The following is a 15,161-nucleotide window of genomic DNA, read 5'->3' as shown; positions in this document are numbered from 1 at the left end:
TAGACTGGCACCCCTAACCCCTGTTTCAAGGACGGAGGGAGGGAGCATCTGTCCTGATATTATGACAAAACCTGGATAGAAGTTAGCCAGCCTTAAGGTGGTCCTCCCAAAGGGCAGGGCCTGCAGATTCTGGGATGGAGATCTAAGGGAGAGACAGCTTCCCTCCATGGAGACCTCTGAGTAACAAGGTGCTACCTGTTAGGGAAGACAGTGGGTATTGGGGATGTGAGACCTAATTTAGCACCTCTGCAGGATTCGGTAGGGAGGGTGCATGTCCGTCCTTTTCTATACTTAATAGAAATGATAGTGAAGTAAAGGTTTTCAATTTTTTAATAAATTAAACTTTTTGCATAATGTTACATAACACACAGAGGGAGAGAAAGGGTATGAAGCTGAAAGTTTGTAGGGAACCAGAATTCCACGGAGGATGCTGGTTCTCTGGCTGAGGAGGTGAAGACTCCACCACCCAGTGTGGTACCTGGCAGTTTCAGATGGGGTCTGAGATATGACCTTCCTCAGGCTGTGTCAGCCGTCTTCAGTCTCCAGAACAGAGAAGGTCTCACCCAGAGGCCTTTTGGTGGCCACCAGAACCAGGTTTCTCGGAGAGAGTTCGGGGCTGAAGATGGGCAGGAGCTCAGCATGGAAGCCTAGGAGAAAGGCAGGGCTACTCAGAAGGGGAGAAATGAAACAAACTCTTAGCCACTTCCTGCTTAGCCTGTAGGCATAGCCCCTTTTCCCCATGGGGGAGGCTCCAGGGCGTCTAAGGAGACCCAGCTCTCACCAGGAACATGAGTGCCTGAGACACTGACTCGGGAGGAGGCAGTCTGCAGCACACCGTAGGTTCTCAGTGCCTGGGATGCTGGCTTAAAATGCACCTCAGGGAGGTACCACCACAGGCAGATTCAGTAGGAATTTGCACTAACAAGTTCCCCTCCCCCCATCTGACTCTGAAGCAGCCGGTCTGAGAATCACCACAGCAAGGAACCTAGTCCTGGCAGGTGCAGGGGCCGGGACCTGAAGGAGAGCCCTAGAACTCCAGCCCCTCTGGCCCCGGGTCCCTGCTTTGGCCACCCTCACCCTGTTCCTGAAGGTAGAGCAGCCGGTCCAGTAGAATCAGTGTCTCCACCAGCGGGGCCAGCAGCAGGGCCAGGCTGAAGAAGGCCACCACTCGGTTCTCCTGGGCCTGGTGGGCCCGAAGGGCAGCCAGATTCAGCGGCAGGTGGGGGTCAAGCCCCACCCGCTGTAGCCCCCGCTGCACGTATCTGTGGGGTCAGCCACAGACAGCATTCAGTTTGGTTTTAGAACCCTCCTCCCCCATTCAAACTCCATTCCTAATTCAATTCCACCTGTAATAGATTTGCCACCCTAAGGTGCATTTTTAAATGTTTTTCTGGCTGTGAGTTGTCTGTCCAATAGCAAATCAATCCAAAAATTTATTTTCAGCCAAATCTGTCCAATTATTTAGCCATATTTTTAGCATTTCAAAAACTTGATAAAAGAGTGACAACGGCCTTTTAAAGAAAGTCTGAAGCTGCCACAGAACTCAAAATCACTCCCCTCCTCCCAGCACATTTAGACTTTCTTCAGGACATGCTAAACAGTTGAGGGTGGGAGGGGAATCATACCTCCAGTAGGTGATGCCCCCCTCCTCACACACCCCCAACTCCCCAGCCTCACTCTTCAATCTTGAGCTCGTGGACCCTGGGGATCCCCTGCACGCCTGGCCGACGGAGCTCGGGCCGGGCACGCCGGATGACCGTCTCCAGTGCTGCCCGGTAGCAGTGGGTTCGGAGGCCAGGGCCTGCTTTGTGCAGCCGCTCAGCGTATTCCTCCAGGGCGTGGCAGGCCCCCTCCCGTAGCCTGTAGGGCAGTTCACAGCCAGGCAGCCCAGCCACCCACTGACTCAGTGGGTAGCCACCGGGGTCGCTCAGCTTCATGTAACAGCAGCCCACTGAGGCCAGGGCTGCCACCTCAGGCCGGCAGGAGAAGTGCCTCAGCAAGGCAACACTCAGATCCCCACAGGCATGGAGGCCTGTCAGCAGCAAGCGGGCCTCCCTCTGAGGCGAGTTCTCCAGTGGAAGCAGAAGCTCCTCACACAGGGCCGTGGGCTCTACCCACCTAACCACATGGTGGGGGCAGTGGCGAGGGCCAGTGTGGACCACCTGTGGAGGCAGGACAGAACAGAGGCAGATGGGAATCCCGTCCCCGTGCCACCTCAAGCCACGGGAATGGATCTGTCCTCTGAGTTCCTTCCCAAGGAGGAAGGTGGGAGAGAAACTGGGGCAGAGGAGAAAGGGGGGCTTTAAATCAGGAGATGGGATAGATTCTGGGGCTCTCATTAGTAACTGCAGGTCTTTTCGTCTCTGAGCTTCCTCATTTGATTGGCCACTTTTTACAGGTGGCTGTGAGAAGGACGTATTGGTGTGGAAAGCACTTTTTAACTAGAAGGTGCCTTTAAGATAGGAGGAGGCTTCGGTGAAGGAGGGACCTTGGGAAACGGGTAGCAGAAATAGGGACATGCCATCTCAAGCTGAGAAACTTAAAAGAGGGAATTAGCCTTGGTGCCCAATTCAGCCAAGCAGACCCTGCTCTCACGGTCCTGGCTGCAGGAAGGGCTGGTCTACCTGTGGGTTCCTCTTCTCCTCTTTCTGCAGAGCCTGCAGGAGCTCCTGGTCTAGGCGCTGGGCTCTCTCCACCAGTCTCTGGTCCCCTTCAATGCTCTTCACCATCAGCCCCAGCCCCAGGGACATGAAGCGGGAGAGATGGCCCTGGAGTCCCGAGAGGGAGGGTGGAGAGAGCCCCGTTCAGTGTCCTCTCCACTGTCCCCCTCTCTATCTGTGGTTTGGACGCCTGGGTCCTAGGCCTCCAGAAGGCTTAAATTCTGCCCAGCTTACTTCTACCACTCCTTAGCACCTGCCTCCCTGGGCCTGTGGCCTGATAACCTGTCTTCCAGCTGTTCTATCGCCACAACAAAAAACCAGAACATTAGGGGTCTGGCTCACCTGGCCTGAGCCTACATCCACAACTTGGGTGCAGCCTGTGAGGTCACTCAGCTTCTTCACCAACTGAAAGAGGGAACAAAGGTCTCCTGCCATTGGTGTTGGCTCCCAGGGCAAACACCCATAATGAGGGTGGAGGAGCTGAAGATGGCAGAGGAAGATGGGTAGAGGGAGGAGACAAGAGACATGGAAACCAAAATGGGGTGTGCTGACCCCAGGCTCAGGCTACTGTCTTTGCTCCTCTCGGGCTAGTGATTCAGTCTCTTCCACAGAATAAGAGCCCTGCTGTGAAGCCATGAGCAGATTGTGAAGGTTATCAGAACAAGACTAAGCCAGTGATTCAAATATAGCCACCAAACAACCCAGCAAAAGGATGAAGACATGATTATAGTGTATCTGCCAAGGAAGGGACCTTCTAGGGCCTCTGGTCCTGCAGGTGATATAAGGTGCCCACACCTTTGTAACCCATAGGCTTAAGGAGTCCCCAGGCTCCCAGATACCACCTATACCCCAGCCATCTCCTCACCTCTCCCAGCCTCCGAATCTCATGCTGCTTCTTGGGCCTGACATGTTTCCGGAATGGAGCTGTCAGTCGGGAACTCTGGCTGGGGTTCTCCAGGAACTCTGAGGGGGTCTGAAACCCAGGCGTCCGGGTAAAAGCCAGGGCATAGGCTGTGGACTTCAGGGCCAGCAGGGTGAGTGGCCACACCGACCTGTACCTGAGATAGCCCACCCAGGCCCCCAGTGAATAGTCCCATTGTATCCTGAGTGTGCCAGTTTACAACCCAGGAAGCCCTTGTGAGACTCTGAGCAATGGCTCCCTGCAGGGCTCAGCACCAAGTCCCCCAACACAGGTCCCCTCTTGCCCATACCTGGCCACTTCCCCTTCCCCAGGCATCCCCAGCAGCAGTGTGGCCAGCTGTGGCGGGTTCAGTCCATCCAGGGCTTCCTGCCATGAGCAAGGGAGTGTGCCCCATAGGTTGTCTGTGAAAAATTCCTGTAGGGGAAAGGGAGAAGCAATCAACAGGCTACTACTCTTCCCATTCTTCCCCGCCCCACTCAACACACGGCCACTGGCTGCAACTAGCAGGCACCTCTACTCATTGGCTGTCATCTCTTCTCTGAAGCCTGCTCTAGCCTCCCCCTCCTTCCTCTGAGCCCAAATTGCATTCTGGACACACCTCTCCTTTTAGCAGTATCCCCACTTATTTGTGTCTGTTCACTCAACTAAAGGGCAGGGATGGTGGCTTCACATCTGCATCCTCAACACCACAGTGACTGACACCCAGTATTAGTGTTACCATCCAGTAACCTACCATTAGATGTGCCAGACATTATATATGTCAGAATGTTGGGTTTGTTTGTTTGTTTTTGGCCGAGCTGTGTCGTTTGTGGGATCTTAGTTCCCCGACCAGGGATTGAACCCAGGCCCTTGGCAGTGAAAGCGCCGAGTCCTAACCACTGGACCACCAGGGAATTCCCTGCCAGAATATATTATTATTCATTCATTTATTCAATACCAATTCTGGAGCTTTGGTTAGGCACCAAGTTCTATCCTAGGCTCAGGGGATACAAACAATGAAGCAGACAGACAAGAGTCTTGCTCTTACAGAGCTTACATTTTAAAAAATTATTTCAGATAACATCAAATGCCACATAGACAATAAAACACTAATGAAACAGTAACAATGGAGAGTCTGAAAGAGTACTATTTTAGATAGAGTAATGAGGGAATACTTGTCTGAGAAGGTGACACTTGAGCTGAGACTTGAATGATGAACAGGAAACAGCACATGTAAAAAAAATTCAGGCAGGGCTTCCCTGGTGGCGCAGTGGTTGGGAGTCCGCCTGCCAATGCAGGGGCCACAGGTTCGTGCCCTGGTCTGGGAAGATCCCACATGCCGCGGAGCGGCTGGGCCCGTGAGCCATGGCCGCTGAGCCTGCGCGTCTGGAGGCTGTGCTCCCCAACGGGAGAGGCCACAACAGTGAGAGGCCCACGTACCGCAAAAAAAAAAAAAAAAAAATTCAGGCAGTGGTTGCCAGAGGCAGGGGGTGGGGGTGGGTAAAATGGGTGAGGAGGGTCAAAAGGTACAAACTTCCAGTTACAAAATAAATGTCATGGAGATGTAATGTACACCATAGTGACTATAGTAAATAATACTGTATACTTAAAAGTATTGTATACTTGAAAGTAGCTGAGAGTAGATCTTAAAAGTTCTCATCACAAGAAAAAAATGTAGCTATGTACGGTGATGGATATTAACTAGACATACTGTAATCATTTCACAATATATACAAATACGAATCACTATATTATACACCTGAAACTAAAATGTCAATTCTATCTCAATTTTTTAAAATTCAGGTAATAGGGCTTCCTTGGTGGCACAGTGGTTGAGAGTCCGCCTGCCGATGCAGTGGACACGGGTTCGTGCCCCGGCCAGGCCAGGAAGATCCCACATGCCACGGAGCGGCTGGGCCCGTAAGCCATGGCCGCTGAGCCTGCGCGTCCGGAGCCTATGCTCCGCAACGGGAGAGGCCAAAACAGTGAGAGGCCCACGTACCGCAAAAAAAAAAAAAAAAAAAAAAAAAAAAAAGAAAATCAGGTAATAGCAAACACAGAATACTATAATATGCCAGGCACTGTCTGAAAAGTTTTACGTATATTAATGCATTTAATCCTCACAATTACCCTATGAGATAGTACTATTTTTATCCCCCATTTTACAGATAAGGAAACCAAAGTACAGCAATTAAGTATTCTAAGTCAAAAAGCTAGTAAGTGGCACACCTGGGATTTGAAACCAATTTGACTCTAGAGTTCTTGCTCTTAACCACCCTACTCAATTGCCTTTCTGTGGAGGAAAAACATTCCAGGCAGATCAGTAAGTGCAAAGGCCCAGTGTAGTACAGTGAATGTGGGAAAGAATGAAATGTGATGGGGTTTAAAAGGGAGCAGGGGACAGATCATGTAGGGTTTTATAGGTAATGCTAAAGAATTACGATTTCATCAAAGTACCTAAGAAGCAAGGAAGTGTCCTGGTGAGATTTACATTTTTAAAAGATTAATCTGGGGCTTCCCTGGTGGCGCAGTGGTTGAGAGTCCGCCTGCCGATGCAGGGGACACGGGTTCGTGCACCGGTCCGGGAGGATCCCACGTGCCGCGGAGCGGCTGGGCCCGTGAGCCATGGCCACTGAGCCTGTGCGTCCGGAGCCTGTGCTCCGCAGGGGGAGAGGCCACAACGGTGAGAGGCCCGCGTATCGCAAAAAAAAAAAAAAAAAAAAAAAGATTAATCTGGCTGTTTTGTGAAGAACTGGGTATGGAGAGCAAGCAAACACAGAGATCAGTTAGGAAGTAATCCAGGAGAGAGATGATGTTGGCTTGTCCTAAAGTGGTAGCAATGGCAATGGAGACAAATGGGTGAATTTGGTATCTATTCTGGAAGTTGAACCAATAGGACTTGTTGAAGGGCTGGATCGTAGATCAATGAAGAAAAGAGCTGAATAGAGGGTGGCTTCTGGGTTTGGGAGCTGAACAATTCAGTGGATGTTGGTGCCATTTATACATCATCTCATTTATTCTTCACAATGATCCTTCAAAAAGAGATCCATTTTACCGCTCAGGAACTGGGGCTAGGAGGAATGTTTTTTTTAATGCCTAAGGTTAACACAGTAGGGGAGGCAGGATTCTAGTCCAAGTCTGTCAACTCCAAAGTTGGAATTGTCCATTACACTGCAAAGCCAGGAATTTATTCAAAGCTTGAATGAATGAACATGTGTGTTCTCGAAACACCTCACATGTTCCTGGGAGAGTTTAACGTAGCTGCAGCAGCATGGCTCAAATGTCCATGCGTTTTATTACTTTGGACTTGAGAAGGTTAGAAAAACAACCTAGATGCTAAAACTATTAATATTTAGGTCATCTGAAAGAAAAAGAAGGGGGGGGCTGCCCCAGCTTTAACCCTTTCTTGTACAGACAAAAGACTGAAGAAACATATTAGAAAAGAGATCAGAAGCTAACTCTCTACATTCTTCCCCTGTCGTGGCTAGTGAGCCACCCACATAACCAGGAGCACCCCACCCAGAACCCTGTGGCCTCACAATGATGTAGGCGTCCAGGATGGAACGGTAGAGCGTCACGACCCGGGTGAGGTTCACAGCTAGCTGCATCCTCGCTTCGTGAGAGAGGCCCCGGGCGGAGACCCCCGGCATTCCGGGGCCCAGCCGGTGGCGCGGGGAAGGAGAATGCAGTGAGGAGGGAACCTGGGTCAGGACCACGCGGGTCCGGTACCCGGGTTGGCTCAGCTCTGCAGGACCGGGAGAAAGCGCTCAGAATCCGGTCCCAGATGCTGCCTTTTCGTGATTCGAGGCTGGGGTTGAAGACTTGAGGCGCCCTCCTGACGTCACTGGCCGCGACGTCCCACAGCCCGAAGCTGTCAGCATTGGACGCAAACCGGGAGGCGGTGCCGCGGCGCCCAGGTGTCACGGAGTGGGGCGGGCCAAGTTCCAGGTCCCGCCTCCAGATCCCGCCCCTTCCCGTACACTTCCCTCTTCTACCGGAAGTGAGGCCCGGGGCCTCCGGCTTTGTAGCGGCCTTCCCACACCTTCGAATTGTACCTCCACTGGGCTAGAGGGGCCGGGGAGCGCATCCCGCCCCCGCCCCCACCCACGCCGCCCCCTCCGCCGCCGCCGCCGCTGCTGCTGCCGCTTCTCACACACTAGAAATCCCTGGCCTCGCTCGCGGAGGCAGGGGCGCTGTGGGTACGCGGGCACGGCCTCCGGCCTGTTCCAGTCCGCGAGCCTGCCGGCTCGGGCCTCGCCGACGCGCGCCAATTTCCGCATCCGGCTCCTGGAGCTTCCGGTCTTAGCGGGGCCCATCTGGGAGGTAGGTGTGTGAGCGTGGGAAGCTGGCTCCGTGGCGTGGACGGCCAGAGTGTGCTGTCCCCAGCCTCGGTTTTCCCCTCCGCTAATATGTGTTGTCAAAGGTCCTTTCTTAGGAGAAGGACTTGAGTGAGCTGCATGTGGAGATTTCCCCCACGTGGAAATGAGGGAAATGGGTGCCTGAATTTGTATCTCTGTCCTTGGGACCCGCGCTGGGGATGCCTGGGTAATTCAGAGGTCAACTATGCCAAACCTGTGACTGCCTTCGAGCATACTTAGACGTTCCTTCCGTGGGCAAATGATAGAGGTCACCAATTCTGGCGTTCCAGATCACAAGAGTTTCAGCTGGTTGGCCCTGCAACCCCCTCAGTTTACAAATGAGACTGAGATCTAGAGAGGGGAAATGGCCTTCCTAATACCATACTGCTGGAGAATTGTGGGGCTTCCCTGGAACCCAGGCTTCCTGGTTCAGAAGGAAGTCCTCCTTCCATCATTTCACATTTCACATTATCTGAGAGGTTACTCTGATGTCTTTCCTCTCTCTTTTAAGTCCTACGGAGATGGGTCTTATCTTACTGGTTCCCAAGCCTATGGACTCCGTTATCAGGATCACTTTCTTCCCCAGGGTATACTACAAACCTCCAGATGTTGGCCTATGGGATTCAGCAGAGGATGAGTTGTCCATCCTCTCGTTGGTAAGCTGTTTTTCCCAACTGTTCTCTCACCGTCCACCGTCATCATGTCTACCTTACTCCTCAATCTGGATTTTGGCGAACCTCCCCCCAGAAAGGCATTAGAAGGGAATGCCAAGCACCAAAAATTTGTCAAGAAGCGGCGACTCTTGGAACGGAAAGGCTTTCTGAATAAGAAGCAGCAGCCCCCTAGCAAGGTCCCTAAGTTCCACTCAGAACCTTCAAAGAAAGGGGACACTCCCAAGGTGGATGGCACTTGGAAGTCCCCTCCCCTTCCAAGAAAGAAGACTGCTGCTTCCAGCAGTGGGTCAGAGCAGTCCCTGGACAAGAAAGCTGCAGTGCCTTGGCTGACCCCTGCTCCTTCACAGAAAGCTGGTTCTGTTGTGGCTAAAGTAGATTTGCTGGGGGAGTTCCAGAGTGCCCTACCAAAGATTAAGAGCCTCCCAATCCGCCCCCAGAAGAAGGGCTCCCAGAAGAACCCTCCTCAGAAGACTGCCCCACAGATCTCCACCCAGGCTCATTCAGAGAATACATACCCTGGAGCGTCCCAGAAGATGCCAACGAAGATGGTGGCAATTGACTGTGAGATGGTGGGCACAGGACCCAAGGGGCATGTCAGTTCCTTGGCTCGATGTAGCATTGTCAACTACAGCGGAGATGTGCTTTATGATGAGTACATCCTTCCCCCCTGCCACATTGTGGACTACCGGACCAGATGGAGTGGTATCCGGAAGCAGCACATGGTGAATGCTACACCCTTCAAGATTGCTCGGAGCCAGGTGAGAGGCATGGGAGATGGTGGTAGCAGCGGGGTGGGTGGGGAGAGGTCCAAATCATTTTTCTGCAAAGAATATCACCCTGGGAAGGTGCCGAAGGATTGTGGAGGGAGGGAGGGATGGAGTGGGTGGAGTAGCAGATGAAGAAGGCTTTCTGTTGGGATAAGGAGTGGTGAGAGTCTGGAAAGTTACAATTAGCTGGTGTAACGAACTTTATTAGTTAAGATCTTTTAGGTTCCAAGTGGAATCCTCATCTGGAGAACTGTGGACCTGCTAGAGAAATAACAGCCAGTGATGGACAGAGCAACAGGCATGAGTGCCAGGGGGAAAAGGCTCAATTTGAGAATGCCTTGTAGAGGTGGGGTCTAGGGTTGAGAATAGAGACGTGGAGAGGGCTTCCCAAGCAAGAAGTGGCAATGTGGAAAGTTGGTGGTAGGAGAAGGCAGAATATTGACGGAAGGAGCTGGGGCATATTTGTATAACTGGAAGAGGTAGCCTGCAGTGGAGGGGATAAAAGACACAGGGCTGGTATGTTGGGGTTCTCGTCTCACTCACTGAGCAAACCTAGCCACTGTAAGTCCTATGCTGAATACTGGAGGCACAACAAATGAACAGGAAAGGAGGGTGAGCTGGTAAATGTGAAGGGGAAGGGAGCCTGCTGGTCTTGGAAGGCCTCCAGAGGGCGCCTTTGGTCCACTACTTTGTAGTTTCAGCTCCACATTCTTTGCCTTCTCTAGACACACACTGTTCCAATAATTCCTCATGTACCAGAGCAGTCAGTTGGAGGAATTTCATCAGAGGTGGAACAGCTGGATTTTAGAAGGAACTTGAAGAGTTGAAGAACATCCTGTGCACCAGGGGCATAGCTGAGCAAAGGCTTGGGAGAGGCAGAAGATGGGGTGGGTCTGAAACAGCAAATCCACTTAGCTTTAAGGCAGGCTATATGTTGAAATTAATGCGAAGTAAAGGTGTTAGTGGTCAGTAAACTGCAGGTGAAGTTAGGAGCAACTAAATACCAAGTTGATTGGACTATATCTGGCTTTCATCATAAAAACCAGTGCCCGAGCTGGGGTATGAGACTAAGGTACATTCAGATGAGTCTGTTCCCTTCCAAGGGGTCCCATTGGGAGGCCAGGCATTGATTCCAGGCCTGTTGCTCTTGTTCACAATCTGTTTGGAACCCCATTTTGGTAATGGCCTTCAGAGCTCATGACATATTCTTTAGTTATCCTCATTGGCAATATGTCCTTATGCTTTAAGATTCTGAAATGGTGAGAAATTATTTGGTTCCAAGAATGGTGTGAATAAGGTTCCTGACCAGCTAGTAAATACCCTCGGGTTATGAGCAGGAGGAGCTTTGAAGCGCCGGGACTGATTTCTTGTTAAAGCAGCATAAGCGTGGGCACTTGGTCACTTCCCTCTGCAGCCTTAGTCTATAAATCATTCTTAATCTTTTTCTTTTTTGAGGTGGGGCGCTGTGCCTCACAGCTTGCAGGATCTTAGTTCCCTAACCAGGGATCGAACCTCGGCCCCAGGCAGTGAGAGTGCCGAGTCCTAACCACTAGACTGCCAAGGAACTCCCAATTCTTAATCTTTTCTGGCTTGTAGGCTCTTTGAGAATCTGATGAAAGCCATGGATCCCCCCCCCCAAAAAAAAGACAAACATATGCATATCTATTTGCATATAATTTGGGGCTTCCATTACCTTCCTGGAGCCCATCTTTAACAACATTTGTCCCAGCCTGTGTCTAAGGCCAACAGAATGATCATGGTTAAAGAACTTCAGGTATCAAGCCAGGACTGAACTAGGTAGTTACATGAACATCACATTGGGGTAGAAATTAATGTGAAGATAAGGTGCCACTGGTGATGTAAATCCAAACAGGGTTACACCATAGAAAATACCTACTTTTACCTTGGGGAGAGGAGATAGATTTCAGGTGAAAGAAAACTTGTGGAAGAGGGTATTTCAAGGATGAGGCAGGTGGGCAATTGGTGAAAAGAACCTAGAAGGACTTAAGCAGCCATGTTGGGCTTTTAAGATGCAGGGGCTACATCTTTGAATCCTGTTCCTCACCACCTCTTCTCCCATGCCTGTTTCAGATCTTGAAGATTCTCACAGGGAAGATAGTGGTGGGGCATGCCATCCACAACGACTTCAAAGCCCTTCAGTATTTTCACCCTAAGTTCCTCACCCGAGACACCTCCCATATCCCCCTCCTCAACCGTAAGGCCAACTGCCCAGAGAATGCAACCATGTCTCTGAAGCATCTCACCAAGAAGCTGCTGAGCCGGGACATCCAGGTAGCGTCTTCCCAAATGCTGCCAGACCTCTAGCTTGGACACTGAAGGCTCTCCTGCTGCCTTTCTCCAGGCTCTGACCCTCAAATTCCTCTGGTTGTAGAGAGATCTGGGTGGGATGCTCTGATGGGAAGAGGTTTGGGCAAAGGGGTCCATCTCTACATAGGGTTAACTGTTCCTGTTCTCTACCTCACAGTGTTCCAAAGGATACTTGGGAAAGGAAAAAAGCCTGAAAGTGGGGATAAAACCCTAACTAAGAAAAGTAGAAAGCAGGTAGTTGTGGTGGTCTAAAAGACCATGTAGTGGATGCAAGAGGCTCTTACGTATTTCATATGTTTGGCAGTCAAAGAGGGGATGGCCTGCCTGGCATGAGGCTGTAGACACATGTCATATACAGATCAGTTAAGGAACTGGGGAAGGTGGAAGACTCAGAAGGCCTGTCTATGATCTGGTTTGTTCTGTCTCTACAGAAGAATGTAGAACAATATGGTATGTACATGTTGCTACAGAAAGGATTGAGGCAGACAGTAGCATAGGAGTTGAACCCCCAATTAGATAAGGAGTAGGGCCTCACCAGAGGTCTACCTTTGTAGCCCGCTAACTGCAGAAGCAGCAGCATCAGTGGGTTGGAGGGAGCCAGTTGGGAAGGGAAGAAACAGTCTCTTGTAGTTTCATGTTCTTTTCTTCCTCCCTTTTCTTCCTTCCCTCAGGTTGGGAAAAGTGGACATTCCTCTGTGGAAGATGCTCAGGCCACCATGGAGCTGTACAAGTTGGTTGAAGTTGAGTGGGAACAGCACCTGGCCCAGAATCCCCCAAAAGACTAGTGCCAGTGGGGACACTGGTGATGTGGGGAGGCAGAGGCAGCCCCACACCCAGGAGAACAGGGTGTGTGGACCAGTGGACAGCTCTACCAGCTCTACACCTTTGGAAACTAGAGTTGTTGGGGAGAGTGAGACTCCACCCCAGACTTAATATCCATTAAAATTTCACCTCAGGTGTTGTTAAGTGTTCCATGGAAGGAGGAAGGCGCCATGTCAGAACCCAGTCCTATAGGCTGTTTACCTCTTAAATGGTGCTAACCATGGGTGCCAGGGTGCTTTGCTCCTGGGAAAGCCTTTTGACTTTTAAGGGGCAGGGCATACTGGGAAGTGTGGTTTCCCAAACTGCCTTATCACTAGGGTGACCATATGTCTCATTTTATGCCTTTTGTTCTCAAGTAATTAGCAGCACCGTGTTGAACTTTCCAAAGGTATCCTGCTGGGTGATAACTTGTATGATCACAGTTCATCTCTCAGACTTTTTTTGGCTCAGAGTCTACATCCAGTCTGTCGGGATATCACCTGTTCTTTCCACTGTGACTTCCAGAGGAGCCATCCCTGGTGAGGTTTAGTTCTTAGGGTTACAAGGCAGTAGAGGTAAGAGAGTGTGACTTGAAAAAAATGTTCTGATTTAGGAAAGCAGCCTCTTTCCTAAAGTGATAGAGGATTTATTTAAGTTAGACCCCACTTGGTAGGTTAAAGAAGAATTCAAAATGCTTTAATGGTTTAGTCTTTTACTTTGCTAAACCAAGCCTCTTAAAACTAAAACTCCAATTATTCCCTTGATAAATTTTTATAAAGGAAAAACAATTGTGTGATGTTTTCTTTATGACTTCACGTTAAATAGCTTTGTCACAGGATCCTGTAGAGCTGTAGTTCTGATAGGGGGTCCAGGGTCTGTGTGAATGACACTAACTGGGACCTGGTTTGCTGGAAGTCATCAAGAAGCACTGATCAAGCCTTTGTGTGTAGCCCACGTGCTCTGCTGCCTTGTCCTCGTCCCTACCACAAATCAACGAGCACACCTAAAGTGACACCCTAAGCCATGCGAACACCCTCACACAGAGGGTATGTGACCAGGAGAGTGACTCAGAGAGTGGACGTGCGGGAGGGATGGAGCCGGGGAGGAAGGGTGCTTCATGACGCCAGCCTGGTCGCTCCTGCCAGCTCTTCCCCGGTGGTATACACCCTCATGTTGGGAAGATGAATCACAGGTCTGACCTTGTGTCTGGGATCACTGCACTCTGGCTTGAGAGAACGCAGACTCCATGTATACACCAAGGCTTGTGCCCTCTTGAGTTGCTAGTTTGGCTCCAGGGGCCAGAGTCACAGTCATGGCTGCCTATAGAAGGGAATTTCCTGCAGCCAAACGACCCCAGACGTGGTCTTGCTGTTGTGTCCTGCACTACAGGATCTGCTTGCACAGGCAGCTGTTGAGCTCTGAGCAGGTTGGTTCCTGTCGAACCCAACATATGTAGTGTCCATGACACTTCACAAAGAGGTGCTAGGCATCCTTACACACCTCTAAGTGGGAGTAATCTAGGAAGGCTACACCAAAAACTGGGGATACAAGTCTTAATTGAAATGAAGGTGAGTCTTAATTACATCGTGATCAGTAAACTAGAATATATGTGGAAAATTCTTTTGAGTTCAAGTTTTAGGGTACCCAGCTTTGTAATTTATTCCACTGAAGTATAGTTGATTTACAATGTTGTGTTAATTTCTGATGTACAGCAAAGTGATTCAGTTATACACGTATATATGCATTCTTTTTCATATTCTTTTCCATTGTGATTTATCGCAGGATATTGAATATAGTTCCCTGTGCTATACAGTAGGACCTTGTTGTTTATCCATACTATATATAACAGTTTGCATTTGCTAATCCAAACTCCCAATCCATCCCTTCCCCACCCCGCTTCCCCTTGGCAACCACAAGTCTGTTCTCTATTCTGAGTCTGTTTCTGTTTCATAGATAAGTTCATTTGTGTCATAGTTTAGATTCCACATGTAAGTGATAGCGTATGGTATTCGTCTTTCTCTTTCTGGCTTATTTCACTTAGTGTGATAATCTCTAGGTCCATCCATGTGAGTAGCAACTGGCTTTTATGCTCCACTTCACCCCCTACTCAGGTGCCCTCAGTCCAGCATTGGGAAGAGCTCAGCCTCACTTTAGCTCACCAGGAAGAACCTGGAGACCAGAGGACCTTGCAGACATTTTGTTACTCTTTTCTCTTATCACACTTCCTGGTCAGAGCCCAGCTTACCCTGCAAGGTGCCTGGGGATCCCTGTACTTTATTATTATTTTTTTAATAAATAAATTTATTTATTTTTGGCTGCGTTGGGTCTTTGTTGCGAGTGGGGGCTACTCTTCATTGTGGTGCACGGGCTTCGCTTTGGGGTGGCTTCTCGTTGCGGAGCACGGGCTCTAGGCGCGCAGGCTTCAGTAGCTGTGGCCTGTGGAATCTAGAGCACAGGCTTAGTTGCTCCGTGGCATGTGGGATCTTCCTGGACCAGGGCTCGAACCCATGTCCCCTGCATTCGCAGGAGTATTCTTTTTTTTTTTTTTTTTTTTTTTTTTTTTTTGCAGTACACGGGCCTCACTGCTGTGGCCTCTCCCGTTGCGGAGCACAGGCTCCGGACGCACAGGCCCAGTGGCCATGGCTCACGGGCCCAGCCGCTCCGCGGCATGC

At 50.3% G+C, this 15,161-nt stretch overlaps 2 protein-coding genes across 4 annotated transcripts; one reads left to right on the top strand and one right to left on the bottom strand.

Moving 5' to 3' along the window:
* Window positions 1-320: 320 nt before the first annotated feature.
* Window positions 321-7,849, bottom strand: METTL25B (methyltransferase like 25B). 3 transcript variants are annotated; one of them, XM_060090758.1, is made up of 8 exons: window positions 7,101-7,848; window positions 3,872-3,996; window positions 3,526-3,718; window positions 3,003-3,065; window positions 2,625-2,768; window positions 1,678-2,162; window positions 1,078-1,262; window positions 321-647 (listed from the first exon to the last, which is right to left on the bottom strand). In XM_060090758.1, the coding sequence occupies exons 1-8, from the start codon at window positions 7,209-7,211 to the stop codon at window positions 526-528; spliced, it is 1,428 nt and encodes a 475-aa protein (XP_059946741.1). In that variant the 5' UTR covers window positions 7,212-7,848; the 3' UTR covers window positions 321-525. The 3 variants fall into 3 exon arrangements, with proteins under 3 accessions (XP_059946741.1, XP_059946743.1, XP_059946742.1); XM_060090760.1 differs by having other exon boundaries at window positions 3,526-3,633; window positions 7,101-7,189; XM_060090759.1 differs by having other exon boundaries at window positions 581-664; window positions 7,101-7,849.
* Window positions 7,544-14,756, top strand: ISG20L2 (interferon stimulated exonuclease gene 20 like 2). The gene is made up of 4 exons (XM_060090761.1): window positions 7,544-7,884; window positions 8,506-9,351; window positions 11,452-11,652; window positions 12,360-14,756. The coding sequence occupies exons 2-4, from the start codon at window positions 8,620-8,622 to the stop codon at window positions 12,471-12,473; spliced, it is 1,047 nt and encodes a 348-aa protein (XP_059946744.1). The 5' UTR covers window positions 7,544-7,884; window positions 8,506-8,619; the 3' UTR covers window positions 12,474-14,756.
* The last annotated feature ends 405 nt before the right edge of the window (window positions 14,757-15,161 follow it).

Source organism: Mesoplodon densirostris, chromosome 2, assembly GCF_025265405.1.
Source record: "Mesoplodon densirostris isolate mMesDen1 chromosome 2, mMesDen1 primary haplotype, whole genome shotgun sequence".
NCBI lineage: Eukaryota > Metazoa > Chordata > Mammalia > Artiodactyla > Ziphiidae > Mesoplodon > Mesoplodon densirostris.
The sequence above is the reverse complement of the archived record's forward strand: the minus strand, read 5'-3'. Positions and strand labels throughout refer to the sequence as shown.

What these genes read in the sequence shown, in the direction of transcription:
- METTL25B (XM_060090758.1), bottom strand. Translation starts at nt 7,211, where the DNA reads ATGCCGGGGGTCTCCGCCCGGGGCCTCTCTCACGAAGCGAGGATGCAG. An exon ending in AGATTCGGAGGCTGGGAGAG is followed by an intron (nt 3,066 to 3,525) that starts GTGAGGAGATGG and finishes TCCCTCTTTCAG; the next exon opens with TTGGTGAAGAAGCTGAGTGA. An exon ending in AGGAGAAGAGGAACCCACAG is followed by an intron (nt 2,163 to 2,624) that starts GTAGACCAGCCC and finishes CTGCCTCCACAG; the next exon opens with GTGGTCCACACTGGCCCTCG.
- ISG20L2 (XM_060090761.1), top strand. Translation starts at nt 8,620, where the DNA reads ATGTCTACCTTACTCCTCAATCTGGATTTTGGCGAACCTCCCCCCAGA. An exon ending in TCAAGATTGCTCGGAGCCAG is followed by an intron (nt 9,352 to 11,451) that starts GTGAGAGGCATG and finishes TGCCTGTTTCAG; the next exon opens with ATCTTGAAGATTCTCACAGG. An exon ending in TGCTGAGCCGGGACATCCAG is followed by an intron (nt 11,653 to 12,359) that starts GTAGCGTCTTCC and finishes TCCTTCCCTCAG; the next exon opens with GTTGGGAAAAGTGGACATTC.